This window comes from Caloenas nicobarica, chromosome 5 (assembly GCF_036013445.1).
Source record: "Caloenas nicobarica isolate bCalNic1 chromosome 5, bCalNic1.hap1, whole genome shotgun sequence".
NCBI lineage: Eukaryota > Metazoa > Chordata > Aves > Columbiformes > Columbidae > Caloenas > Caloenas nicobarica.
The window spans coordinates 8,236,146-8,256,949 of record NC_088249.1 but is presented as its reverse complement, the minus strand read 5'-3'; the positions used below and the strand labels follow the sequence as shown (position 1 = coordinate 8,256,949).

Genomic DNA, 20,804 nt, shown 5'->3' with positions numbered 1-20,804 from the left:
AAAAGTAGAAAGATTTATGTTACACAGAAGAATTCAGGTTATTTCTGTATTTTGGATTTGTGAACAGCAGTAGCACCCCATAAACTTTTTTTTGTGAAATAGTGCAGGAATCTGCAAGTGCAACACTACACTTTTAACATTTAACCTCATTCAACCAACCTGTAATTCCAAGCTATACAATTCATAACGAGCCATAACAAGATTAAATTTCAACATAGCATGTAATAAGAGTTACCTTACAAGTCCCTCCATGTTGACATTGTCCATGACAGTCATTAATATCTACGGATAAAATATGCAAGGCATCAGAATTTATACTAGAAAACTAAGCTGTAAAGTGCAGGTCTAGCGCAAAAATGGAGATAAATTATTTTCAGAAAGGATTTTACTAGATGTTTCAATGGAAAACATTGATGCTTGATGTCTAAAGAGATTCTTATTTTTAAAATTATACAATAGAAAAATCACATTCCATACTTTATTATAGTGTAATAATAGTAATTAAATCAAATGTTATCAGCTAATTTCATATCTAACATTTTAGCTAAAATATATTTCAAATTCAATCAGTACATGACATAATTCAGAATCAGGGATAAGTGAGATTTATTAGTTATGTAAGTGTATATCTAAGCTCATTTTAATACCAATTAAATCTCTGAATTTTCAAACAGTATTTTCAATTTACATTGCTGGAAGCAGGAAAAATCCTGACAACAGGTATTTTTTCCTTCTACAAGTATGTGTACTATCATTCATTATAAAACTTTTTTTAAAGAATAAAGCATCCTATGGTCAACATAGATACTAAAGAAATACTAACTGATATGACAATTTACTCCTGTCCATCCTGGAATGCAGTCACAGTAATATCCACCAATGAGATTTTTGCAAGAGTAAGCATTAACACAGGGTTTCCCCTCACACTCATTAGCATCTGTGAAAGAAGATAAAAGAAAGAAGAGAATAAAGAACAAACCAAGAAACAGATTACCACCGCACCAAGCAAAGTTTCCATGCAACCCAAGCATCAGAAGCTCATATTATACATTGGTAGGGTGCTAAAACAATTTAACATACCACAGGTTTTTAATGCACACTTGTCTATAGTAGCACATGCATGTTATCTTACTTTTCTGTTCGCCAAAACTCAAAAAGGTAATATGTTAGTCAGGGCAAATCCCTTCCTTGCCTCCGTAAGCTTATAGTCACTGTTCTGCCACCATGAAGAAGAAGCTACCATCACCAATGCTGTATTTTGAAACAGAAAAGTTATCGGGCATTCTAGAGGAACTATTGTAAGTAAGCTTAAGTTGGGGCTTAAATAGTCACAAGTTCACTTGAAAATTCTGGCTTTAGGATCTACTAAAGAGCTAAGATACCAATACCAACACACATCTTCAATGTTCTTCAATAAATATAATGTCAGAAACACACTTATGCAGAATAACTCATTATTTACAAACAATCTCCAGTGGTCTTCAAAACTTTAGAAGGTAATTACTTACCAAGCTGACACGTTGCTCCAATCCACTGTTGTGGACATATACACTCAAATGCATTAACACCATCAATACAGGTCCCTCCTTGAGCGCAAGGGTTAGATGCGCATTCGTCAATATCTGGAAAGTCAAAGTGTGCCTTCCATTACATGGGTTAAAACTTGGCTTAACCTGTGCTGTGGGGGGTGTGTGTTTGTTTTCTGTGGTTATTGCGTGCTTGTCTTTTTTTAAAGTTATTTCGAGATGAAAGGGGAGAACGTACAAATAACCTTAGGAACAGACTAACATTTCTAACCTAATTTTTACTTGGGCTTTTCTCACACCTTTGACATACGGGAGTGAGGAACTCTGAAATTTCCTATCTGCAAACAGCAAGAAGATTCAGTTAATCTGCCCAACAATGAACACGTTAATTGAAAGTCATGTTCCTAGATCACAACACAAGTTTAGCCAGAATATATATATTTTTTTAATATAGATGCTGTCAAAAAACAAACACAAAAACCCATGATCCAAATCACGGGCAACATGCAAACCAATTACATGGGTCCACAATACATTTCAACTACTTCCCTGTCTTCCAAACCAGCCACTTAAGCAGCATTTAAGTCATCTACTCTTCCACTCCTTTAAGAAGAAGAGAACCTTTCACGTTCACGTTTCTTAAAACAAATCCATTTTGTATTTTGCTTTAGACTCGCTAAAAAGTCAGAAATCGTCCTACAAGCTTTGGCAAAAGGGCATTTCTCTGGATACAGTCCAGCTGTGCTTTTGATAACCTGCAGATCTCAGCTGCAGCAAACAGACACTGCTGGCTGCACAGTACCATTAATTTTTTTTTTTTAGTCTCCCAACACATCGCTGTTAAAAGATAGGTAAGAATACCACTAAATTTCATACCCGCAGAACATGATATTATCAAGCAAGCTGTATCAACCCCTCCAACATAACGGGTCAGTCATCAGCAAATGCATACCCACCAATAGCACATGTTGGTCCACTCCACCCTGATGGGCAATGACACTTGAAGCCTGATGAAATTTCATGACAAATTCCACCATTAGCACAGGGGTTAGATACACAAGCATGCTCCGCTGGGAAGAAAGAGGGAAAGAAATTCTTGCTCAATACTCTGCCAGTATCAATTAGGGGGAACTTTAAATCAGAATGCAATTTCTGACTGTATAAGTGACCAAGAGCATGAGCAGTGGAGAGGTACCCATAGAGAAGCTTGAAGCCTCCCTCTCCCAGCTGCAGAGAGGAAAATTCCCAGTAGTAAACTGAGGCAGGATTTTACTGAAGGTGCATCATACTTCATATCTACTGGCTAGAAAGCCTAAAGGTAGACAGGTCGCTATCTCAATATCCCAGGAGCCAGAGAGGTTCCCCATTAACCTACTGCTTCCAGCCACGCACTCCCACCTCTGGAGTGCTCCAGCACTTTTTTTTTTCCCCTTCACTGACACAAAACAGATACGCTTTATGCAGAGGTCTGAACAGTAGTAGTAGTTTAAGTATCAAAGGTCTGTTTAGCTTCATTCTAATACTGTTCCTTGGAAACAGTAAAGAATAGAGCTACTTGCAATTATAGGCAGTGCTGCTTGTTGTCGCTCCATGTAGGGCTGTAACTTGCAGAAGCTGCACTAACAGTCGAGTTGAGGAGGAGCAAGGTGTATGCCATCACTTTTGATACTTTCCCTCTCAGAAAACAAGGAAGCTTTTGGAAAGAATAGAACAATCCCCTTACTGGGTAAGACTTTCTAATCACTGCTAGCATTTATATTTTGGAATCTTGCTTTCAGTGATGTTACCCAGTTCGCAAGCTAAATGTACATTGTCTATGATGTTAGGTACTACTACCTAAAGCAGCTCATATACCAATCTACCAATAATAATCAGTACAGAACTTGTCATATGTATGGCTCACTTTATCCCTGTCTCCTCATCTGAAGAGCCAAGGTGCTTCCCCACAACTTTTGGGGCAAGCTAAAACATTCTTTCATCCATTTTTAGCCAAAACTTCACATCACATTCTACCAGCTGAAGTAAAATTCAAATTTTGATAGTATCATTAATATCATATAGCACTTTATAGTTCAAAGGTCTACACCCTGATAAACGTGAAAACCTTCTGCCAATAATAGTTTAGTGAACTTAAAGCCAAACCATTGAGTGAAAAAAAAGGGTTCTTTCCATCTGCACTTATAACTATCAAGGAACAGCAAAATTCAAAGTGAGAAGACTGAGAATATCACATTTAAAAAAAAGGATTTAACAATCCATCATGGCAAAGAAAGTCACTGCAGAACACCCAGCTGAATACTACATGTGAAAAGGTTGAAATGAAAGCTTTTATTTTTCTATAAACATCAAGTCTTTAAGCAAAATAGGAAAGAAACAGAAATTGTGCACTCGCCCCTTTATCTCCAGAGAGACAGAATAATCAGGGAAAGTCTCCGAATACCAAAATTGTCTCCAGCAGGTGAAAATTTTGGTCTTTGTGTAAGACATACACATATAAAGATAAGAAGCAGTTTTTCATCTTGGATAGACACAGATCTGTTAGACTCCAGTCAAGAAGGTATACTTAGTCAGAAACATGATTTAAAAGCTTTCCTCTGTTTTGCCAATGGGAATAGGGAAGAAACTTTTTGTTTAGACTGCTCAAGCTGACTCTGTAAGAGGGCTCGAGCACATTTCCATAGCAGTTAACATCAGCATTATTATGTATTAACAGTCCTATATGATATGACGACTTTAAAAATCAAGTTTCAGAAACCAAGCTAGAATTTGGAAAGGAGAACATAGCTCCTCTACTCTACAAAAATATACAACAATGAGCATATAAAAATGCCACCTGGCTAACAAGAATGTAGCCATGCCTAAAACAGTTTCAGATTTCTGAAATATATGCAATATCCAGAGGTTTACCAATTTCGCAGTTCTTTCCAGAGTAGCCATCTGGGCAAGCACAGCGATATTCATCTGGTTCAGTATTCATACAGGTTCCACCGTTCAGGCAGGGATGGTGATTTCCACAGTAATTTAGATCTGTACAAAGAAAAGTGTCAATTAACATGGAACACAGATGTCACTGTTTTAAACCCTAGTCAGACATACAGATGCCTTTCTGGCTTGAACATCGTTCACCCACATCATCCCCATATTCCATTAGCTAGCCTGTCATCTGGTAACTATCCACAGAATAGAGAAGGATGAGCAAGAGAAAAATGTATGAGTTAGAAGAATCAGGACCATTCCAAGTCCTTTATCTTAAACTTCCTATACTTGTGGTATTTAGGCACCACCTGCCACAAAAGAATTAGGCACAGAAATACTCAGCTGCACACCAGCAGAAAAATAATGTTAATAAGTTATCAGTTAATCATGCAACTTTACTTATTTTTCCTGTACATTAATGTTAAGTACCTTTGTTACAGAGCAGGCCACCCCAGTTGGTTTCACAATTACACTGCCATGGTTCATTACAGCTCCCATGAGCACAGCCTGGGTAGCGGACACACTCATCACAGAACTGTCCTTGCCAACCATAATGACACCTAAGATGTAAGTTCACATGTTAAAAGTTAGCAACGTGATGCTTTAATTATCAGCATTACAGGTATTTAGAACACTACACTTACCATTCTCAACAAGGTCAACTGTTCAATGTGCAACAGGTAACAAAACTTTATTTGTCCTGTTTAGAAGGGACATACTAGTCCTGTTGAACATCCTTACCGGAATTCATCTTGCTCAACCATATCATATATCATGGCGACAAACACCACCAAGCACTGAGTTATGACAAGTGTGCATAAAGTAGTTGTTCTTTCACAAAAAGTCCCATCTTCACAAAATCATCTGACAATTTGTTTTCGTTTGTGGTGGGTGGGGTTTTTTTTGTTTGTTTGGTTTTTTGTCTTTTTTTTTTTTTTTACATATATTTCCCACATGTTTTAATAAAAAAAAGAAATAGTAAGCTTGTTCTTTTGGGCCAACAAAAAACACCCCCCGCCCCCCCCCCCCAAAAAAACCACAACAAAACACCAAACACATTCTGCCTGTTATTTTAAGAGTATTTCTTATAAACAATCTAAGAACCATAGTAGCAAAGAGATACATAAAAACACGCTGAATGGACGCTGGGCACATGCGTGCCAGTGCAGCCGTAATGCCATGGGGAAAAAGCATTAGGAAGGAAACCGTACTTTTATATTTAACACCACCATTTTATTATCAACATGCTTTGAATACCATAAAAGAACAGAAAATAATTTAAGTCTTTGGGGTGTGGTGAGAGAAGACAAAGAAAAGCAGTACAAACAAGGTTCCTCGCGAATCGATCCGCTTCTACCATTTCACAGTGAGCTCTATCAGTCCCCAGGGGCACAGAACGGGTTACGTGGCAGCACATTACGGCAGAACAAATCTAGGTGCAGATCTTTGCAAAACAGTTTTATATAATATAAAGTTTTAGACCTGTGAGTTCTTAGTCCCAGTATCTGCCCCTCTCACCTGAGGGATCCCTAAGGATCAGAAGCCTGGGGAACACCCGTATTTCAGAAGCAGCTTGCTTTGGCTCTATTAGCAGTAAGAGGAAATAAATACTGCTCCTGCTAAATTTGATCTCTTCCTTCCTCCTCAAGGACAGAAAATCTTTTCAGGGGCTAGTAATAAACAATTAAAAAAAAAAAAAAAAAAAGCACTGCAACTTACTTTACTGGCCCCAACCCAAATCTCCATCCTTGCCAAAGCTGGCACTACTGCCAGTGATTCACCATGGCTACCCCGGCGAAAGCCAACTGCCCACCCACACATAACAAGTATTTTCAAGGGCTGAAAGTCTGCATCACACAGCAAACAATCACAATTTGTTTTCTATACCCAATGGATAACAAGTTTTTGTTTAACACTGCATCGGTGAATAAGAGTGCAAAAAAAAAAATACAGCCACCTTCTTAGAACTTGAAGGCATCTTAAGTACCTACTTGAGTTTGCATGCTTGGCTGCATTAAAATTAGTTCGGCAGAAAAAGGATTGGTGCTTTTTCATGATATTCACCACAGTCAAATTCACTGCTAGAGTTACCACCAAGCCTGAGGGAAATAATTTCTAGAAGCTAAAAGCAGTCCAAAGGAACACAGTGTTTACAAGTCAAAAGGTTACTATGTGGTAAGCTGATCAGCCTTTAGTTTACAAGGAAGAGTAAATTAGGATTTCCTCTTGAACAGGAAGTCTGGTCGCATCCTACACTAGCAGGTGCTAGAGCAGCTTTAATCCCACTTCCTTCTAAAAAGATAATGTTTGCATGGATGTCAGCTCACCCCTAGAGCAAGATGTGATCAATAAAGTGAACTCGACTCAGAAAGTCATGTTGTCATTTATGAGAACAGTATCAAGCCAAAACACAAGGATGAAATAAGGTTAATGATCCACCATGAGAAGCCCAAATGGTACAGATACAAAGCAAGATCTTCTATAAAAAGAACCAAACTAAAATCCCTTTTCAAGTAACAACCACTTGTGTAAAAGCCAAAAGGAAACTGCTAGTGCAGTTAATGGTGGGATATGGTTACTTCTTCCCTGCCTCACCCCAATTGAGAATAATTCACTGGAAGTTCCTGCAATCCTAAATTTCACACATCTGACTAAATGAGAAAGCCAAATTTAGAGAATTCATAAGGATTTCCATTGTTCAACAGACAAAGAAAATTCTTATTGGAATCAAGATTCTACTTCCTTTGTCCTTCCCCTCTGCTGACTTCATCGGCTCTAACGCAGCTTTACAACCAAACACACGCAAAACAAAATCAGAGATGGCTTAATCTCAGCCCGTGCTGGGTTACTAGCAGTACAAAAGAGGCTACCATAAATAGATTGCTACAGTTTAGTAACTTCCTGATGGAAGGTTGAAGTACAGGCATCTGCTCCCAGAGCAAAGCATCCTTTCAGGTCAGGATTAACACCAGGAGAGTTCGATTGGAATAGAAGAACAATTGCGAGTTATCTTGAAACCAATAACTTGCAGAAAAGATCCTGATAATTCTACAGACATGCTTCACAGCTTCCATTTTCCTCAGATGCACGTCTGGCGGCAATAGAAAATAAGAATTTAAATACAAAGCTGGAGGAAGGGGAGGTGGCAGGAGTTAACATTAGCAAAGCTTCTAGATAACATTTCAGTCTTGAGATTAGAGAAACTGCAACTGTGCAGGAAAAATACTGCTGTCATTGACAAGCAGATAAAGCCACAACAATTCAACTCATAGCATATATTTGGTCACAATAAGCAAGTGGGGCTTCAAACAGCTAAACTCCAGGACAAGGAAGTACCTTCTGAAGTAAATCTCATGTGTTTAAAGAAGTAAATTTAGTATCAAGGAATTCTACAAAAGCACCCATCACTAGGCACAGTTCAAAGATACATATGTACTCCGAGACAGGAGTTGGGGGAAGAGGGGAAAGAAGAAAGAATTATTTATTTTTGTTGCTTTTCCTGGAACTATTAAAAAATCTAAACTGGTCAAGTTCAATAAAATAGAGATTTTTTTTTTTCCTACAGAACTATACTTACCCTGTGTTCTTCTGAAACAGTTATGATTAAGGAAAAAGCCAATACTGCTATTTGCTTTCCTCTGAGGAAATATTTAGTGAAACTAGGTTTAAATTGAGCATTTCCAGTTCAGATGGCACAAAGTGATCAAAAGATCACACTTTGCCACGGGTTGTGAGGATAAGGCCCTGAGCAATCTGGTCCTTTGGACAGGAGGTGGGACTAGATGACCCTGGAGGTCCTTTCCAAACTCCATGATTTTATGAGAAATCCCACAACGGCAGTGATGGAAGTGATGTGGAAAGGTGAGGAGATGTACCCGGACCCTGATGGTCTGTAACCATGTAAATAAATCAGCACTTTGCGTGATTAACTCCTTCTCCAAGAGGAAGGTGCATGTTACAAGCTGAAAAGTTAGGGTGCTCTCAATGGTCAATTTAGCTGCTTTGTACTATCTCTTCACACATGGTTTACTCTCCCGGTTCAATCACTTCTGGTTATTTGAGAGTCCTGAACTTTTCTGTGCAGTAAATTCACCTAAGAAACTTTGTATCTAGGTCTCAACCAATCACTAATCTACTGTGGTTAACCTTACAAAAAGGTTTGTAATGCAAGAGAATGAGAAGACGCCTAAACAAATTATGTTCTACCCCTAGCTACAGAGCTTTGTCACAGCCTTTACGTGTAAGTACACCTAAACCACCGATGTGAAGGAAAGCAAAACTAATCTACTCCCAAAATCTAGGTCAAAATATGAGGCCTAAAAATAAATTTAAAAAATCCTAGGAGGATGTAGGCAATGTGGTACAAACCTTTAATTACCAAAGGTTACATCTTACTGATATCTTGCACATCCTACAAAGGCCAAAGTAACGATCATTGTGATATGTTTACATGTCATTTTTAAGCAGGCTTTTTGGAGAGAGCTTCTCCAACTCATATTTCAATTGGAAGCTGTGGCCAAAACACTCAACACAGGAAAACAAAGCAAACAGTGACATTAAGAGCAGAAGCAAAATGCATCATTCAGGGGTGGGGGAGAAATAACCCTCTTAAATGGAAAACCACTAAATTTTCTAATGACGTGAACAGGATGGCGTTGCATAGGCCAGAACAATAGCTTTATATTAGTTATTTACTTAAAATAACTATAAGAAAGTCTGTTTAATCTTTTAAGAGATTAATTGTTGCATCGCAGGCAGCAATATGGTCCAGCTGTTGGATCCTACAACACTGAGCATGCAGATTTGATGTTATAGCTAGTATGCCAGCCACTCACTAAGATTTGTCACAGAAGTGCTTTCTTCATTTTCCTATCTTTGAAATAGGCATGATAGTTTTGTGAATAGGGAAGGAAAATATGCTCGTCAATGAACTCAATTAATTTAAATACCTGAAAGCTTGTCATCTTTTCCTTCTCACCCCCAGCATTCTTACTAGACCAAAAGATACAAACCTTTCCCTACAAACTTTTTTCTCCTCTAATAAAGGAAGTTATTGAAAGCTAACGTTCTCACTCCAGTACTTTATTTAGAATTTTGTGAAGGAGCTGATAGAGGGGGTGGTTCAAAATTGTTTACCCAGAACATATGGCAAAAGGTGGCCCAGTTAACTTGCAGTAAGTGGCTCTCAGGTGTGTCAATGTTTGCATTAGTTCACACCAGAAGCATGCTTTTTCAGTGAACTGCCTGATCACTCCTGTTGACAGTGTGTTGGTTCATATCACGGAGCTGTTTTGGAACAAAGCAACTGGATTCCTTTTAGGTTAAACTAAGGTAATGTAACACAACATATGCCAGGAGCACACCTAATGTGTTCCAGCTGCAAACATGCATTCAGCCCACAAGAACAGATTAGAGCTAGTCTAAAATTTAAAAAACTGAAGCGTTTTTAGTATGAATATTGGGTTCTCAACACTGCTTTGATCTCCTGTTTTAATTTGTCTGCACTACCTGCTATTGTAGACACAGTTGAGAAGTACTACATGTTTTTATTTCCTGAACACCTGCTCATATTCTCCTGGAAGGAGCATCCACCTTTTTAATATATCCTGTGCCTTCCTACGCACTAACCATCCAAAGAAATGAGTGCAGAGTGTGCCTCAGTTCCTTGACCATTAAAGAAACAAAACATGGGATTCTTTTTTGCCTAAGTTAATATGTTTACTTGTGAAATACTTGTCAACAGTCCCAAGACGCTTACCACTAGGACATAAAAAAACATAATAAAAGCATACTGTTTATGATAACAGGCAAGAGAACTTATGAGACACAGCAATTGTAATAACTTTGCAAGTTCTTTGAAACTCAAAAGCTGTGATACAATATCTTGCAAAGACGTCCAGGTACCAGTACCAAGTGCATTCCTACAGGGCCAAACAACAGCCCTACGCTCCTTAGGGACTATAGCTAGTCCAAGACTGCCGGAGTTGAAATGGTACAATCCACAGCAGCTAGCACACTGCTCAAAACAAACAAGACTTTTTCTATTTTACTGTTCAGAGCAGCTTATGAGATATCTTATAATTCCCTCCTGTAACAATTGTGGAAGAAAGCCATATTGCTTAGATCTGGCTGATCTATCCTATCTAGCTAGTATGGAAGTTCCCCATCTCTTACCTTCTCCCGATATTTAGAAGCAGGAATTGTATTTCCTTCTTTTTTCAGTTCTCTAAGATTTTTTCTTAGTCCTCTACAGTCTTTCAATAACAACCTGCTTTGAGATGCCTCACCAGATCCAGGTCCCCTTGTACCCAAATAATGAGTTCACAAGAATCCAGAAGTTTGTGGGTTTTTTTTTTTTTTTTTTTTAAGTTTAGGCAGAGTTCCCCAATGCTGATGTTAACCATGTTATCCAACCAACTGTCATGAAAACACAAGTGAGACATTAGCGATGCTGGTCAGCCTCCTACTGAACAGGACAGAAAGCCTATGCAAGCCTTTAACAACAAAGGATGTCTAGAACACTATTACATTCCCAACACTCCAGGTAGCTGTAGCTCATTTTGCGACCCAAACTTTTGTTCCTGCATCTCTATAAAGAAAGTACTGAATAATAGTTGAGCAGGGTTCTGGTCCTCATAGCGACAGATTAAGGGAGCAAAATCACTTGGGAGAGGCCTAAAGCATCTGCAGGCATTCCTGGACACAAGAAATAAGCCTCACAAGCCAGGCTCAAATGGAATACAAGGACTACCAAAGGCATGGCACTGGACAGGAAGTTTGAAAAAACTGTTTCAATAGCACAACCATAAGATATATGATTAAAATTTAAAAAAAAACCAACCCAAACAAAACCCATAAACAAAATCACCAACACTGTAAAACCAAAATTTTGTCACATATAGTTCAAAAGTAATTCTAGATTAAGACAGTTTAAAGCAAACAGATTAAACAATTAATTTACTTTAAAAATTTTAAGAGCTATACGTTTGCTTTGTTCACCTTTCAAGAATTCACATTAAAGTACTATTAACAATCCCATTTCTAATTCATTTCAGTTAGTCTGGACACTCTACATAAATCTTTGTATCACAGTTGTGTGAAGCAAGACTTGCATTTCCGAGGACATAACCTGGGTCCTACCACAGCTCCAGAAGCTGAACACAAGCCGAGCAGTGTTGGGGATTTGACCCCTTTTGTTTTGCTTTGCAAGATAAATTCAAACACTCAAAGGCAACAGGAAAAGTAGAAAAACCTCTGAAAAATACCATTATCCTGGCAGGAATTTGACAATGTAGCCCAAATATGAAGCATATCTGAACTTCTGCCCAACCCATACCACTCTGGATCAAACGGAAGTAAAGATTAAGCCATTAAGCCCACTGACAGTATATGGCTGGTACCAAACATACTCAAGTCAGCAGTTTTAATCAAGGAAGGAGACTGTCACTTGTTGTATTTTTATGTTCACTTTGATAACTTCATAAGGTGATTGAGCCTAAGCCAGTATTAAGCTATCAGATCAAAAATCATTCTTGACAGTTTAATGGAATTTAACAAAGGACTTCAAATGATGCAAAAATATACAAAAACCACTGATCATCATGCCTTGGCAGCGTTGCTACTTTGACAATCCTTTCTACTACTTTGGGCTGTTGAAGTCAATCAAGGTTGGTTTTGTTTTTCTTATTTTAAGTTGATTCCAATTTCCCATCTTTGCAAGATCCAGTTAAGCTGCTTTTGCTTTCCTCAAGGATGTAATTTTGCTCGTTATTCAGTAAATTATTACTTTTTCTGAACTGCCTCCACAATGGCAAAAATGTGACACCTAGGCCAAGCCATACCACAAAAGTAATTTCCAACATCAGGTCATTTTGAGACATCGGGTCATTCCCTACTTATTTTCCATTTCTTTGACAAGAGCTCAACAAAAGAAATGCCAAACTTTACAACACTTGAACTTCCTCAAAACAAGGGGTACACGAACTTGCCCAACAGATGATGTACAGTTACTGCCAATAGCATATCCTTTATTAACAGTCTTCAATCATTTAGCTCCTTTTGAGATGTTTTTAGCATAAAGAACAGCTCTAAATTACTTTGGAACATCAACACATGGAGGACAGAATCTTGCTATGAGAGTTTGGCCTCAGAGCCATTGCTTAAGTTACCTGCACATTCATACAAGTTGAAGACAGAAACCGTTTTCCAGCTGTTCTATTTATAAATACCACTGCAGATTTGGGCACCTAACTACCTATTGGCACCAGTAGATTTCCATACAACTCACAATCATGTTTTTCTCACATTTTCATTTTCTTTCTGAATTAAAAAAGGGACATTGTTTTCACCTGTTAAATGACAGTGGCAACTGTCCAAAAACAAGGATAAAGGAACCTAGATTATAATTCAATAGCACCAAACATAGCAGTTTCTTTTAAATAACAGCTTCCTTTGTACTGCTGAAGATAAAGGTCACGTCTGCAAGCCTTGCTTATTTATAGTTCAGCATCATTTTTCTACAAAAAGTATTATCCATTTGGGTTAAAAGCAACATTTCTAATGTAGCCTAATAACTATTGCAGAATACAAGCTAAAGATATCTGTGTGAACAAGCTCAAGCTACCAAATCTCATTTAAAGAGGTAGAAGAGAACCTTCTGCATTACTGGAAACAGAGTGGCCATACATAGAAAGGCCACTGTTTTCCTTCAACCTGCTGATCGCATATCTATCACTTCAGCAGGTGTTGAGAAACAAGGCAAATAGCACATGCTCCACCTGAAACATTAAGTCACTTACTCCTTCACCCAGTACTTTCTCTCAGATGAGACAGTCCACCGAACAAAATAACAAGCTTTCTGGTCACAGCCCTTCAATAAACTCAGTGTTATTTTCATGGGCTTCATTTAGCTGGGCAGGCTTGGAGGTGACACCTCAGCTTACATTAGATGCTTCTTCACATCGGTGACATACTGTAAGGAAAAGTGTGGCTCCTGTGACACTACCTATTGACAGACACCTTAAGAAAAGGTACCATAGCTACCCAGCTCCCCATCTTCGAAAAGGTTTGTATTCCCTTCTTTAAACTTTCCTCCTCCTCCCCAACTTCTCTCTTCCCAGATACAACTGGTATCACAGAGAAATGAAAGCTAAAAAGGAAACAGCACCACTCCCTCTCCCCCCAAAAAGGGTACTGTTTCGCATTTGCCTGAGCTCCTTGGTTTTTTCACCTTTATTCAAAGGCTCCTTGTGTTCAAATTCGAACATTCCCAGGCTCGTAGGGCACTCCTTTGATACCTACAGAGCTCCAGAAACACTTACATGAATCAAAATTCATTAGAGTAGGTTCTCAAGGGGAAAAAACGTATTCTTGGGAGGCTCAAGGCAAGGAGGGCTTCTTACTCAGGCAGAAGTGATACTGCCCAGCTCTCAACCACAATCTCTGCTTGTAACCTAAAATATCACCAACAACAGCAGGGGCACGCTATACTTGAAATCGCAAGCAAAATACTCAATGATATGAAAAGTTCCCAAATAACATTAAATAGAAGTATTCTTTCTTAGAAAAAGAAAGCCATGGTTTAAACATCTGCCTTGAAAAAACTTTTAAGAGATGTTTTATAGCTCTCCAGGAGTGAAACTGTACATGAATTGAAGCGCTGCACTTCATATACTGGAATTTACAGTTTTCAGTCAGATTTGAGAGCTACAACACACCAAATCTTCTAGAAGTCGGAAGTTTTGAGATGGTAAGAAACTACTCTTGTGGTGCAATGACTTCAGACTAACTTTGTTGTCTGCCATACCACACTGTCGGAAACTTCAGGCTGTCCAGCAGGATGTAGCTGTCACAGCTCAGACTAGCACTTCAGTCCCAGTTTAGCTCCAAGTCCAGCAAAGCTAAGTGACCTGCATGCTATTTCTGCCACTTCTGTGACGGTTGTAGTAGTTACTAGAAGCAGGATGAAGCGGAACTGACTTGAACTATCACAGCTTCCCACAAATTTGTCAGCTCCCAGGGGTTCTGGCAGCCAGTTCAGTTTCACATCATCCCAAGCAAGCAGGTTCGATACAGCTTACAAAGGAACCACCGCACAAATCCAGTCTCACATTGATGCATGTAACTCTGACCAAAATAAACTCAGTAACTTACACAGGATCCCAAACTTGCAGGTAGACCTGTCCCATTTCTTCAACAGCCAGAGTAAAAATAACACACATTTCTCCTTGACCTACTATGTTGGGTGCCTGAACTTTCACAAGAAAACAATGAACTTCTCTTGCTATCACAGAGTCTATTTCAGCTTCATCACAAAGTTAAGGGAATATTTTCAGGCTCTGTTCTCTCACGTTTAGGGGCCAAAAACCTTGGGGTAGTATGTTTAGGTTGGGGTTGCTACTGCTATCTTCATTGCTACCAAAAAAAACCCTTTCTTCTTGGAAAAGCTAAGTTTACTATATTTTGATAATCAAATACATATATTGAGCCTTCTAGGACTGTGAGTATTTCCCAGTGATAATAGTCCAAAAACCAAGTTCCCCTTTTTATTTGAGTGGAATAGTATGTAGAGATCAAAGCTCCTATGGATTTTTAAAAGAAAGGAGGAAAAAAAAAAAGAAAAACATTATTCTCATTTGATAAAGGCATAGTTTTGGATTACACGAAGTAAATCTGTTCCACCCTAGATGCGCAAAAAAATAGAATAGGATTGCACAGCAACATGAAGTATATGCAGTTTTTACACACGTGCAATCTACTTCAGATCTATTTCCACCCTTGTTTTGTATACATTTTTTTCCATTTTAAAGTAGACTTTTTAAAAGTAGCAACATACATGGAAAATACTGGAAAGATCAGTAATCTTAAAAAAAAAAAAAGAGAGAATCTTGCAGACTTACTTGCATTCCCCAGGTACACTGCAACCTCCATGGAGCAAATTACATCCTTGTTTACATACAGCTGTAAACAGAAAAAAGTTTAGGCATCAGTCTGGGCAGCTACATACCCACTAGTACAGCAGCAACCTGGGACTGTTCAGGTAGGGCTTCTGTCATTTAGTCTATTTGATGGTTGTGCTGACTGCCTTGCCACGTTCCAACAGTTGTTGCTTCCAGCTTACGATTTCAGAAAGCAGAACCCCATCACAAAGCTTTATGAAAAGTAACTTAAGGTAACTCATTGTAAAAGTTACTGTCAAACAGGTTTGCAGCAAGATCGTCGACACTGAAACATTTATCAAATACAGTTATTTTTTAAACCTGTCATTAGATTGCTATTATGCCTGAAATCCCAAGCTTCAAAAGAGACATGACTTTGAGAAAGACCTAAAAAAAAAAAAAAAAAAAAAAAAAAAAAAGTCTCCCCTCTCATTAACAGGGTTTTTACTGAAAAGGAACAGAAATCAAAACCAAGCAGCCCTCAACAGAAAGAAGAGTATGTCAAGCAATTTTAGCACTAATTACTTCTCCAGACTGAAGGCAAAACACAAAGAGATTTGGTTGAGTGGCACATTAAAAAGGATGACTATACTTGAATTTCTGTTCACATTAAAAGCTATCAAAAAGCTTTCAGCTTTGCACACGTTACACGTAAAACTCTCTCATTTGTTAAAATAGTGTCATGAGGGCATTTTTACAGCCTGCAGTATCACTGATATCATCACTTTTCAATAAAATCTTACATTAACAGATGTAAAATACCATTTTGCTGTGAAGTAACACTGCCATTGAATCAAGTCCATTAGTAAAAAGACGCTGCGCTATTTCAAATCCTAAATTTGTTGTGGAGCCTCCACAGCACACACCTCAAGCAACACCATATCCTGACCTGTGTTCCACTCCTCACAGAGGATGTTTCTTCTGCGTTGTTTAACCACCATCAGTTTCCGAATTCATTTCAAAAGGAAGTAACAAGATGAAGTTATAATTATGCTTTGACAAAGACTTTGAATAGGACAAAGTCTATATTTGTTAAAATTAATATACTACAGCATTGACACTACAGCAACATCTACTGCAGTTTATACCTATTATATACACATTAGAGCTAATCTAAAAAGCAGGAAACAATACTACCTTGTTTACATTCTTCTCCCATCCAGCCTTCCATGCAGGCTTTGTTTCCATTTTGATCACACGTGTAATGACCAACAAAATCATCTCGAGGGCCGCAAAATTTATTGCACAGAGCACTGTAGTAATTTTCATCACACTTCACTCTTATTTGTACTTCAAAATGGGCAACGGGACCATTGAATTGTAGTGTCTTCCATCGATCTTCTGGGTTGATCATGCCAGCGTGTGCCACTCGTTCTATTAACAAGTCTTCACCTTTTTAAAAAAAATAAAAAGGTAAATTCAACAGGTGATAAGTCTGATAGCACACGAGCATATAAAAATCAGATCAAAAGCATTCAACTGGTTAAGAGAAAACCTAGTAAAGAAAATGTTAAGATGATAAAGATCTACTGTATAACTGAGTTTTCCTTTGCCTTGCAAAGTTCATTACAGGAAGGCCAATTTTAAAAAGTGTCCCAAAGGAAATATTAAAAAACCCTGGAACATAATCCATAGGAAATAGCTAATTTTTCAAGGCAGCCAACATACCACACCCACACGCTGACAACCAGCAGCTTTATCTTGATCTGAGGCTCTTTTTGCTTCCTTTTTGTTCTTATAAAATTGCAAAATCTGCATAACCTAGCAGATGAGATATTAAAGTTCTCTGGTGCAAGTTTAATTTCAGAAATAAAGCAAAACACATACTCAGTTTGCTGCAAAATTACTAAGCAATAGTAAATGCTCTGGTAGGCTTGCATTATGTACATAAAGTAGCTTATTTCCATTTTACCATTCTCCCTACAGTAAAGGCAAAACATCTTTAGCAAGCATTTCATAGAACATTTTGTGCAGCTCGTATTTGACACTTTGAGAAGAAATATACAAGTGAACCTGGGATCATCAAGGGGCCATTTTCAACTCTGTATCCTGCTTATCCTTATCCTCAGTGGAACTACTGATAGTTATGATCGCTGTTGCAATACACTCTACAAGCATCCTGCCTTACCCTGCTACTGCCAGGCTCCATTAACTGAGACCAAATGTACACAAAGTATTAGCAGCCACATGGGAGTAGAGGATTCTAGTATACAAGATTATGGAACTGCCAACACAAAGTAATTTCATTTTTATGAATATCCATTCTGTATTTTTATCTATTTTATTCTTGGTATAGAAGCTTCAGTACTAGGACATGAGGTGCAATTGTACTGAGTACAATGAAATTATACAATTGCTTCAGTAAATGTTAAGAGTAAGCACAGCGCAGTAAGGATAAGGGTAGATGGTGAATAACCCCAGGGATAAGTTTTCAAAGGTTTTCACTATTCCAGTCTGGTAAAATCCCACTGCAAGACTTTCTAGGTGACTCTACAAGATGCAGCTGGAACTCCAGGCACTATTTAAGGACCAAAAAAAGCTCCATTTGTATGCATGAATTTCATACCCATTTATGAAATAGCTATAATATTGCCAGCTCAGAGCTTCAGTGTCCATTTTCTTTAAGTAGTAAAGATTCTTTAACATGCATGTTAAAAGAAGAACCAAAACCGTGCACACAGCAAGAGGCTGTAATGATAGCGAGATAAAGTCTAAACTTCAGATTCTTAATAATACAAAATACACTAAGCTGGTAGCAACCAACACTAAGCTACCATTTTCGGCAAATGTGTTTCACCTACTTACTTTCTAGAATTCATTAACCTAATCTGTTTAGAAAATGAAACCGGAAGTGACTGTTTCTCACCTAGTAAGTTACTGACAGCACAGAGGCATCTTGTGCATCTGTCACCAAAGCTGCACTTCCCTCTCAGCACGTAAGAGGACTTCAGCAGCAATTTTCAGTCACTCCAGCATTTAATGAAAATGAAATCTATAGAAGCAGTGGGCTCTGCAATGCATTTTGTCATCTTAATGTCTTTCTTTCAAGCTTGCTTCTACTATAAAAGTCTTTCCTCTTAAAATTAAGGTATATTGAACTAAAAAAAAAAAAAAGGGTGATTTAATTAAACATTGAAAGGTTCTCCAATTATTAAGAACTCAAAGTATATCTCTGCTTCAGTACTAAAAGTGGCATTGCTAGGTATAGGCTACAATTCATGCTTGTCTGGACTAGTCTGCATAAAACATATTATATAGTTAGACAAGACACATTAAAGTCTCTGTTCTTTAACTCTCGAACTCCTATTTGTGAACTCCTATGTCATCCAGCAGCATGTTGTCAGCAGCAGAGCGGACAAGAAACCTGCAAGCTAGAAAAGACTGCCTGCATTTTAGTTTTGACTGAACAGGATATGTAATACCAGTCACCATTAAAAGCTTCGTTATTAGATTCAACATCTTTTCATAATCTCATTCTTCTCTAATGGCTATTGATCTGAAAACCTTGACAAAAAACTCTAAAGGAAAAATGCTGCATCATTGGATGGTCAAGGAATTGAAACAAATAGCAAATATGCATTACAGAGCTAGATGGTCAAGGAATTGAAACAAATAGCAAATATGCATTACAGAGCTACTTTCCGCTGTAAGCAACACAAGCTCATTAAAAAGGGCTGCAACAGCCACTGCTATAAAAGCATTTCCTCAGAGTGCATCAGATGGACTGATGAACAGGTCTTAAGATTAGAGGAGTGGCTGATACAATAAAAATCTTATCAAGCATCTCCAGGCTCATGCAGATTCATCAGATACAGTTAAACAACTGGAACAAGCATTACAGCTATTGCAAATACACCTATGCAGAACAATCCTCTTAATATCTTGGGTCAAGAGCAGGGGAAATAACCCAATAGCAGCTTTCTTTTTTAAAACACTCAAACTTTATCTCACGAACTCCTGAAATAAAGAAATTGTATTCTGAGTCTGAAGAGCTATTCCTCTAGCTTGTATCAGTGAGAGTAGGGCTTAGCAGCCTAAATAAGCAAGCCAAATAATTTAACGTGAATCATAAAAGGCATCAGGAAATCTCCAAGACATTTAGTTTCTAATACTAAGTTCTTAAGTACCAGTGTAGGCACGAGAATCCTGCTTTACTTCAAATTTAAAACTGATCTCAAATAGAAGGTGCATCTTCCAAATATATCTGTAATCGCAGGCAGGAACATGTTTGTCAAGGTTCCTCCTCCCTCCCCCACAATACCAAGGGGTTTCTGAATATATTCAGTCTCTCACATTTAACTGTTTTGATGAAAGAAGTCTGCTCCCTGCATTTGGTTTACCATTAAAATTCAACTTACGAACTCACACACATTACTTTTAGCCCTCAGTAAAGACATCAAGCTGCATAACTGAATTTGTCTGATTATTAGTCAAAAAAAGCATTATACACTACTCAATCCTCCCCTCACACACACCTCAGAAGCAATAAAGCTGCTTTTTCTTGGTTACTACTAAGTTTTCTACGAGCCTCCCTAGAAAAGCAGATAGTGGCACAGACATTTTCACAAAAGGAGCTGATGGCTAAAAGGTGTTTCTTAAATCAGCATTTCGAAAGCATCTGATCTGAGCCACGACTACGCTTAAGTAAGAACCCTGCTTACCAGCAGCCTAACTTTTAGCAGAGGTCAGACATTCCCAACAAGCCGCTCAGAGGGCAATGCAAAAGGTGATGCTGGTCGCTGTTCACAAGGAAACACACACAGCAGCACAAGGACTTCGTGCCCAAAGGAACAGGAGGTGACCATCTCGGGAAGCACGTTCTCCTCGGCCTTTTCCAAGTCACCATTTCAAAAAGCCGTAAGGACAGATTAGTCTCCTACAGACTGGCACGAGGGAGGAAGACAACCACTGCATCTCTGCAGTAGACACGTAGCCAAATGAAAAGTTACTTTACACGTGAGGACTTAAAATAGTCCCGCGTCACGATGGCAGCGCTGGGTTAGGCGTTGCCAAGACCCCTGCTATACAGCTCAACGTTTGCCAAGTCAAACGACTTACCTGGAAAGCGGCACGAACCGCTGTGACAGATGACAGAGCACAGGCCCCTCACCCTGGCTCTGTATCTAACGCAGTTTCCTCTCCTCCTCCTCCACCCTCACAAAGCAAACAAGCGGTAACACAAACTGCCACAACCTCCCCGCCGAGCCAACCCTGCTGCACGTGGGAGGGGGAAAAAAGCGCAGGAGTCGTTCTGGGAATTGAGGGCTGATCAGCTCCTCTTAAAGTTTGCAGGTTGAGGTGAGCGCTGGGGAAGCGTTTGCCCTGCAGACTTGTTCTTGCAATGGGCCCTTCACAGACCTGCTCT

General features: G+C 38.6%; 1 protein-coding gene across 2 annotated transcripts in view; it reads right to left on the bottom strand.

Annotated features, from left to right (window-relative positions):
* Positions 1-20,804, bottom strand: part of JAG2 (jagged canonical Notch ligand 2) — a 71,736-nt gene that overhangs the window by 20,676 nt on the left and 30,256 nt on the right. The window contains exons 4-11 of one of the 2 annotated variants that reach the window (XM_065636164.1): positions 16,577-16,831; positions 15,401-15,461; positions 4,932-5,062; positions 4,434-4,553; positions 2,483-2,596; positions 1,509-1,622; positions 824-937; positions 236-282 (exon numbers count right to left, since the gene is read on the bottom strand). In XM_065636164.1, the coding sequence (XP_065492236.1) occupies positions 236-282; positions 824-937; positions 1,509-1,622; positions 2,483-2,596; positions 4,434-4,553; positions 4,932-5,062; positions 15,401-15,461; positions 16,577-16,831 (956 nt within the window). The remainder of the gene's footprint in view (positions 1-235; positions 283-823; positions 938-1,508; positions 1,623-2,482; positions 2,597-4,433; positions 4,554-4,931; positions 5,063-15,400; positions 15,462-16,576; positions 16,832-20,804) is intronic. The other variant, XM_065636165.1, reaches the window with a different exon arrangement.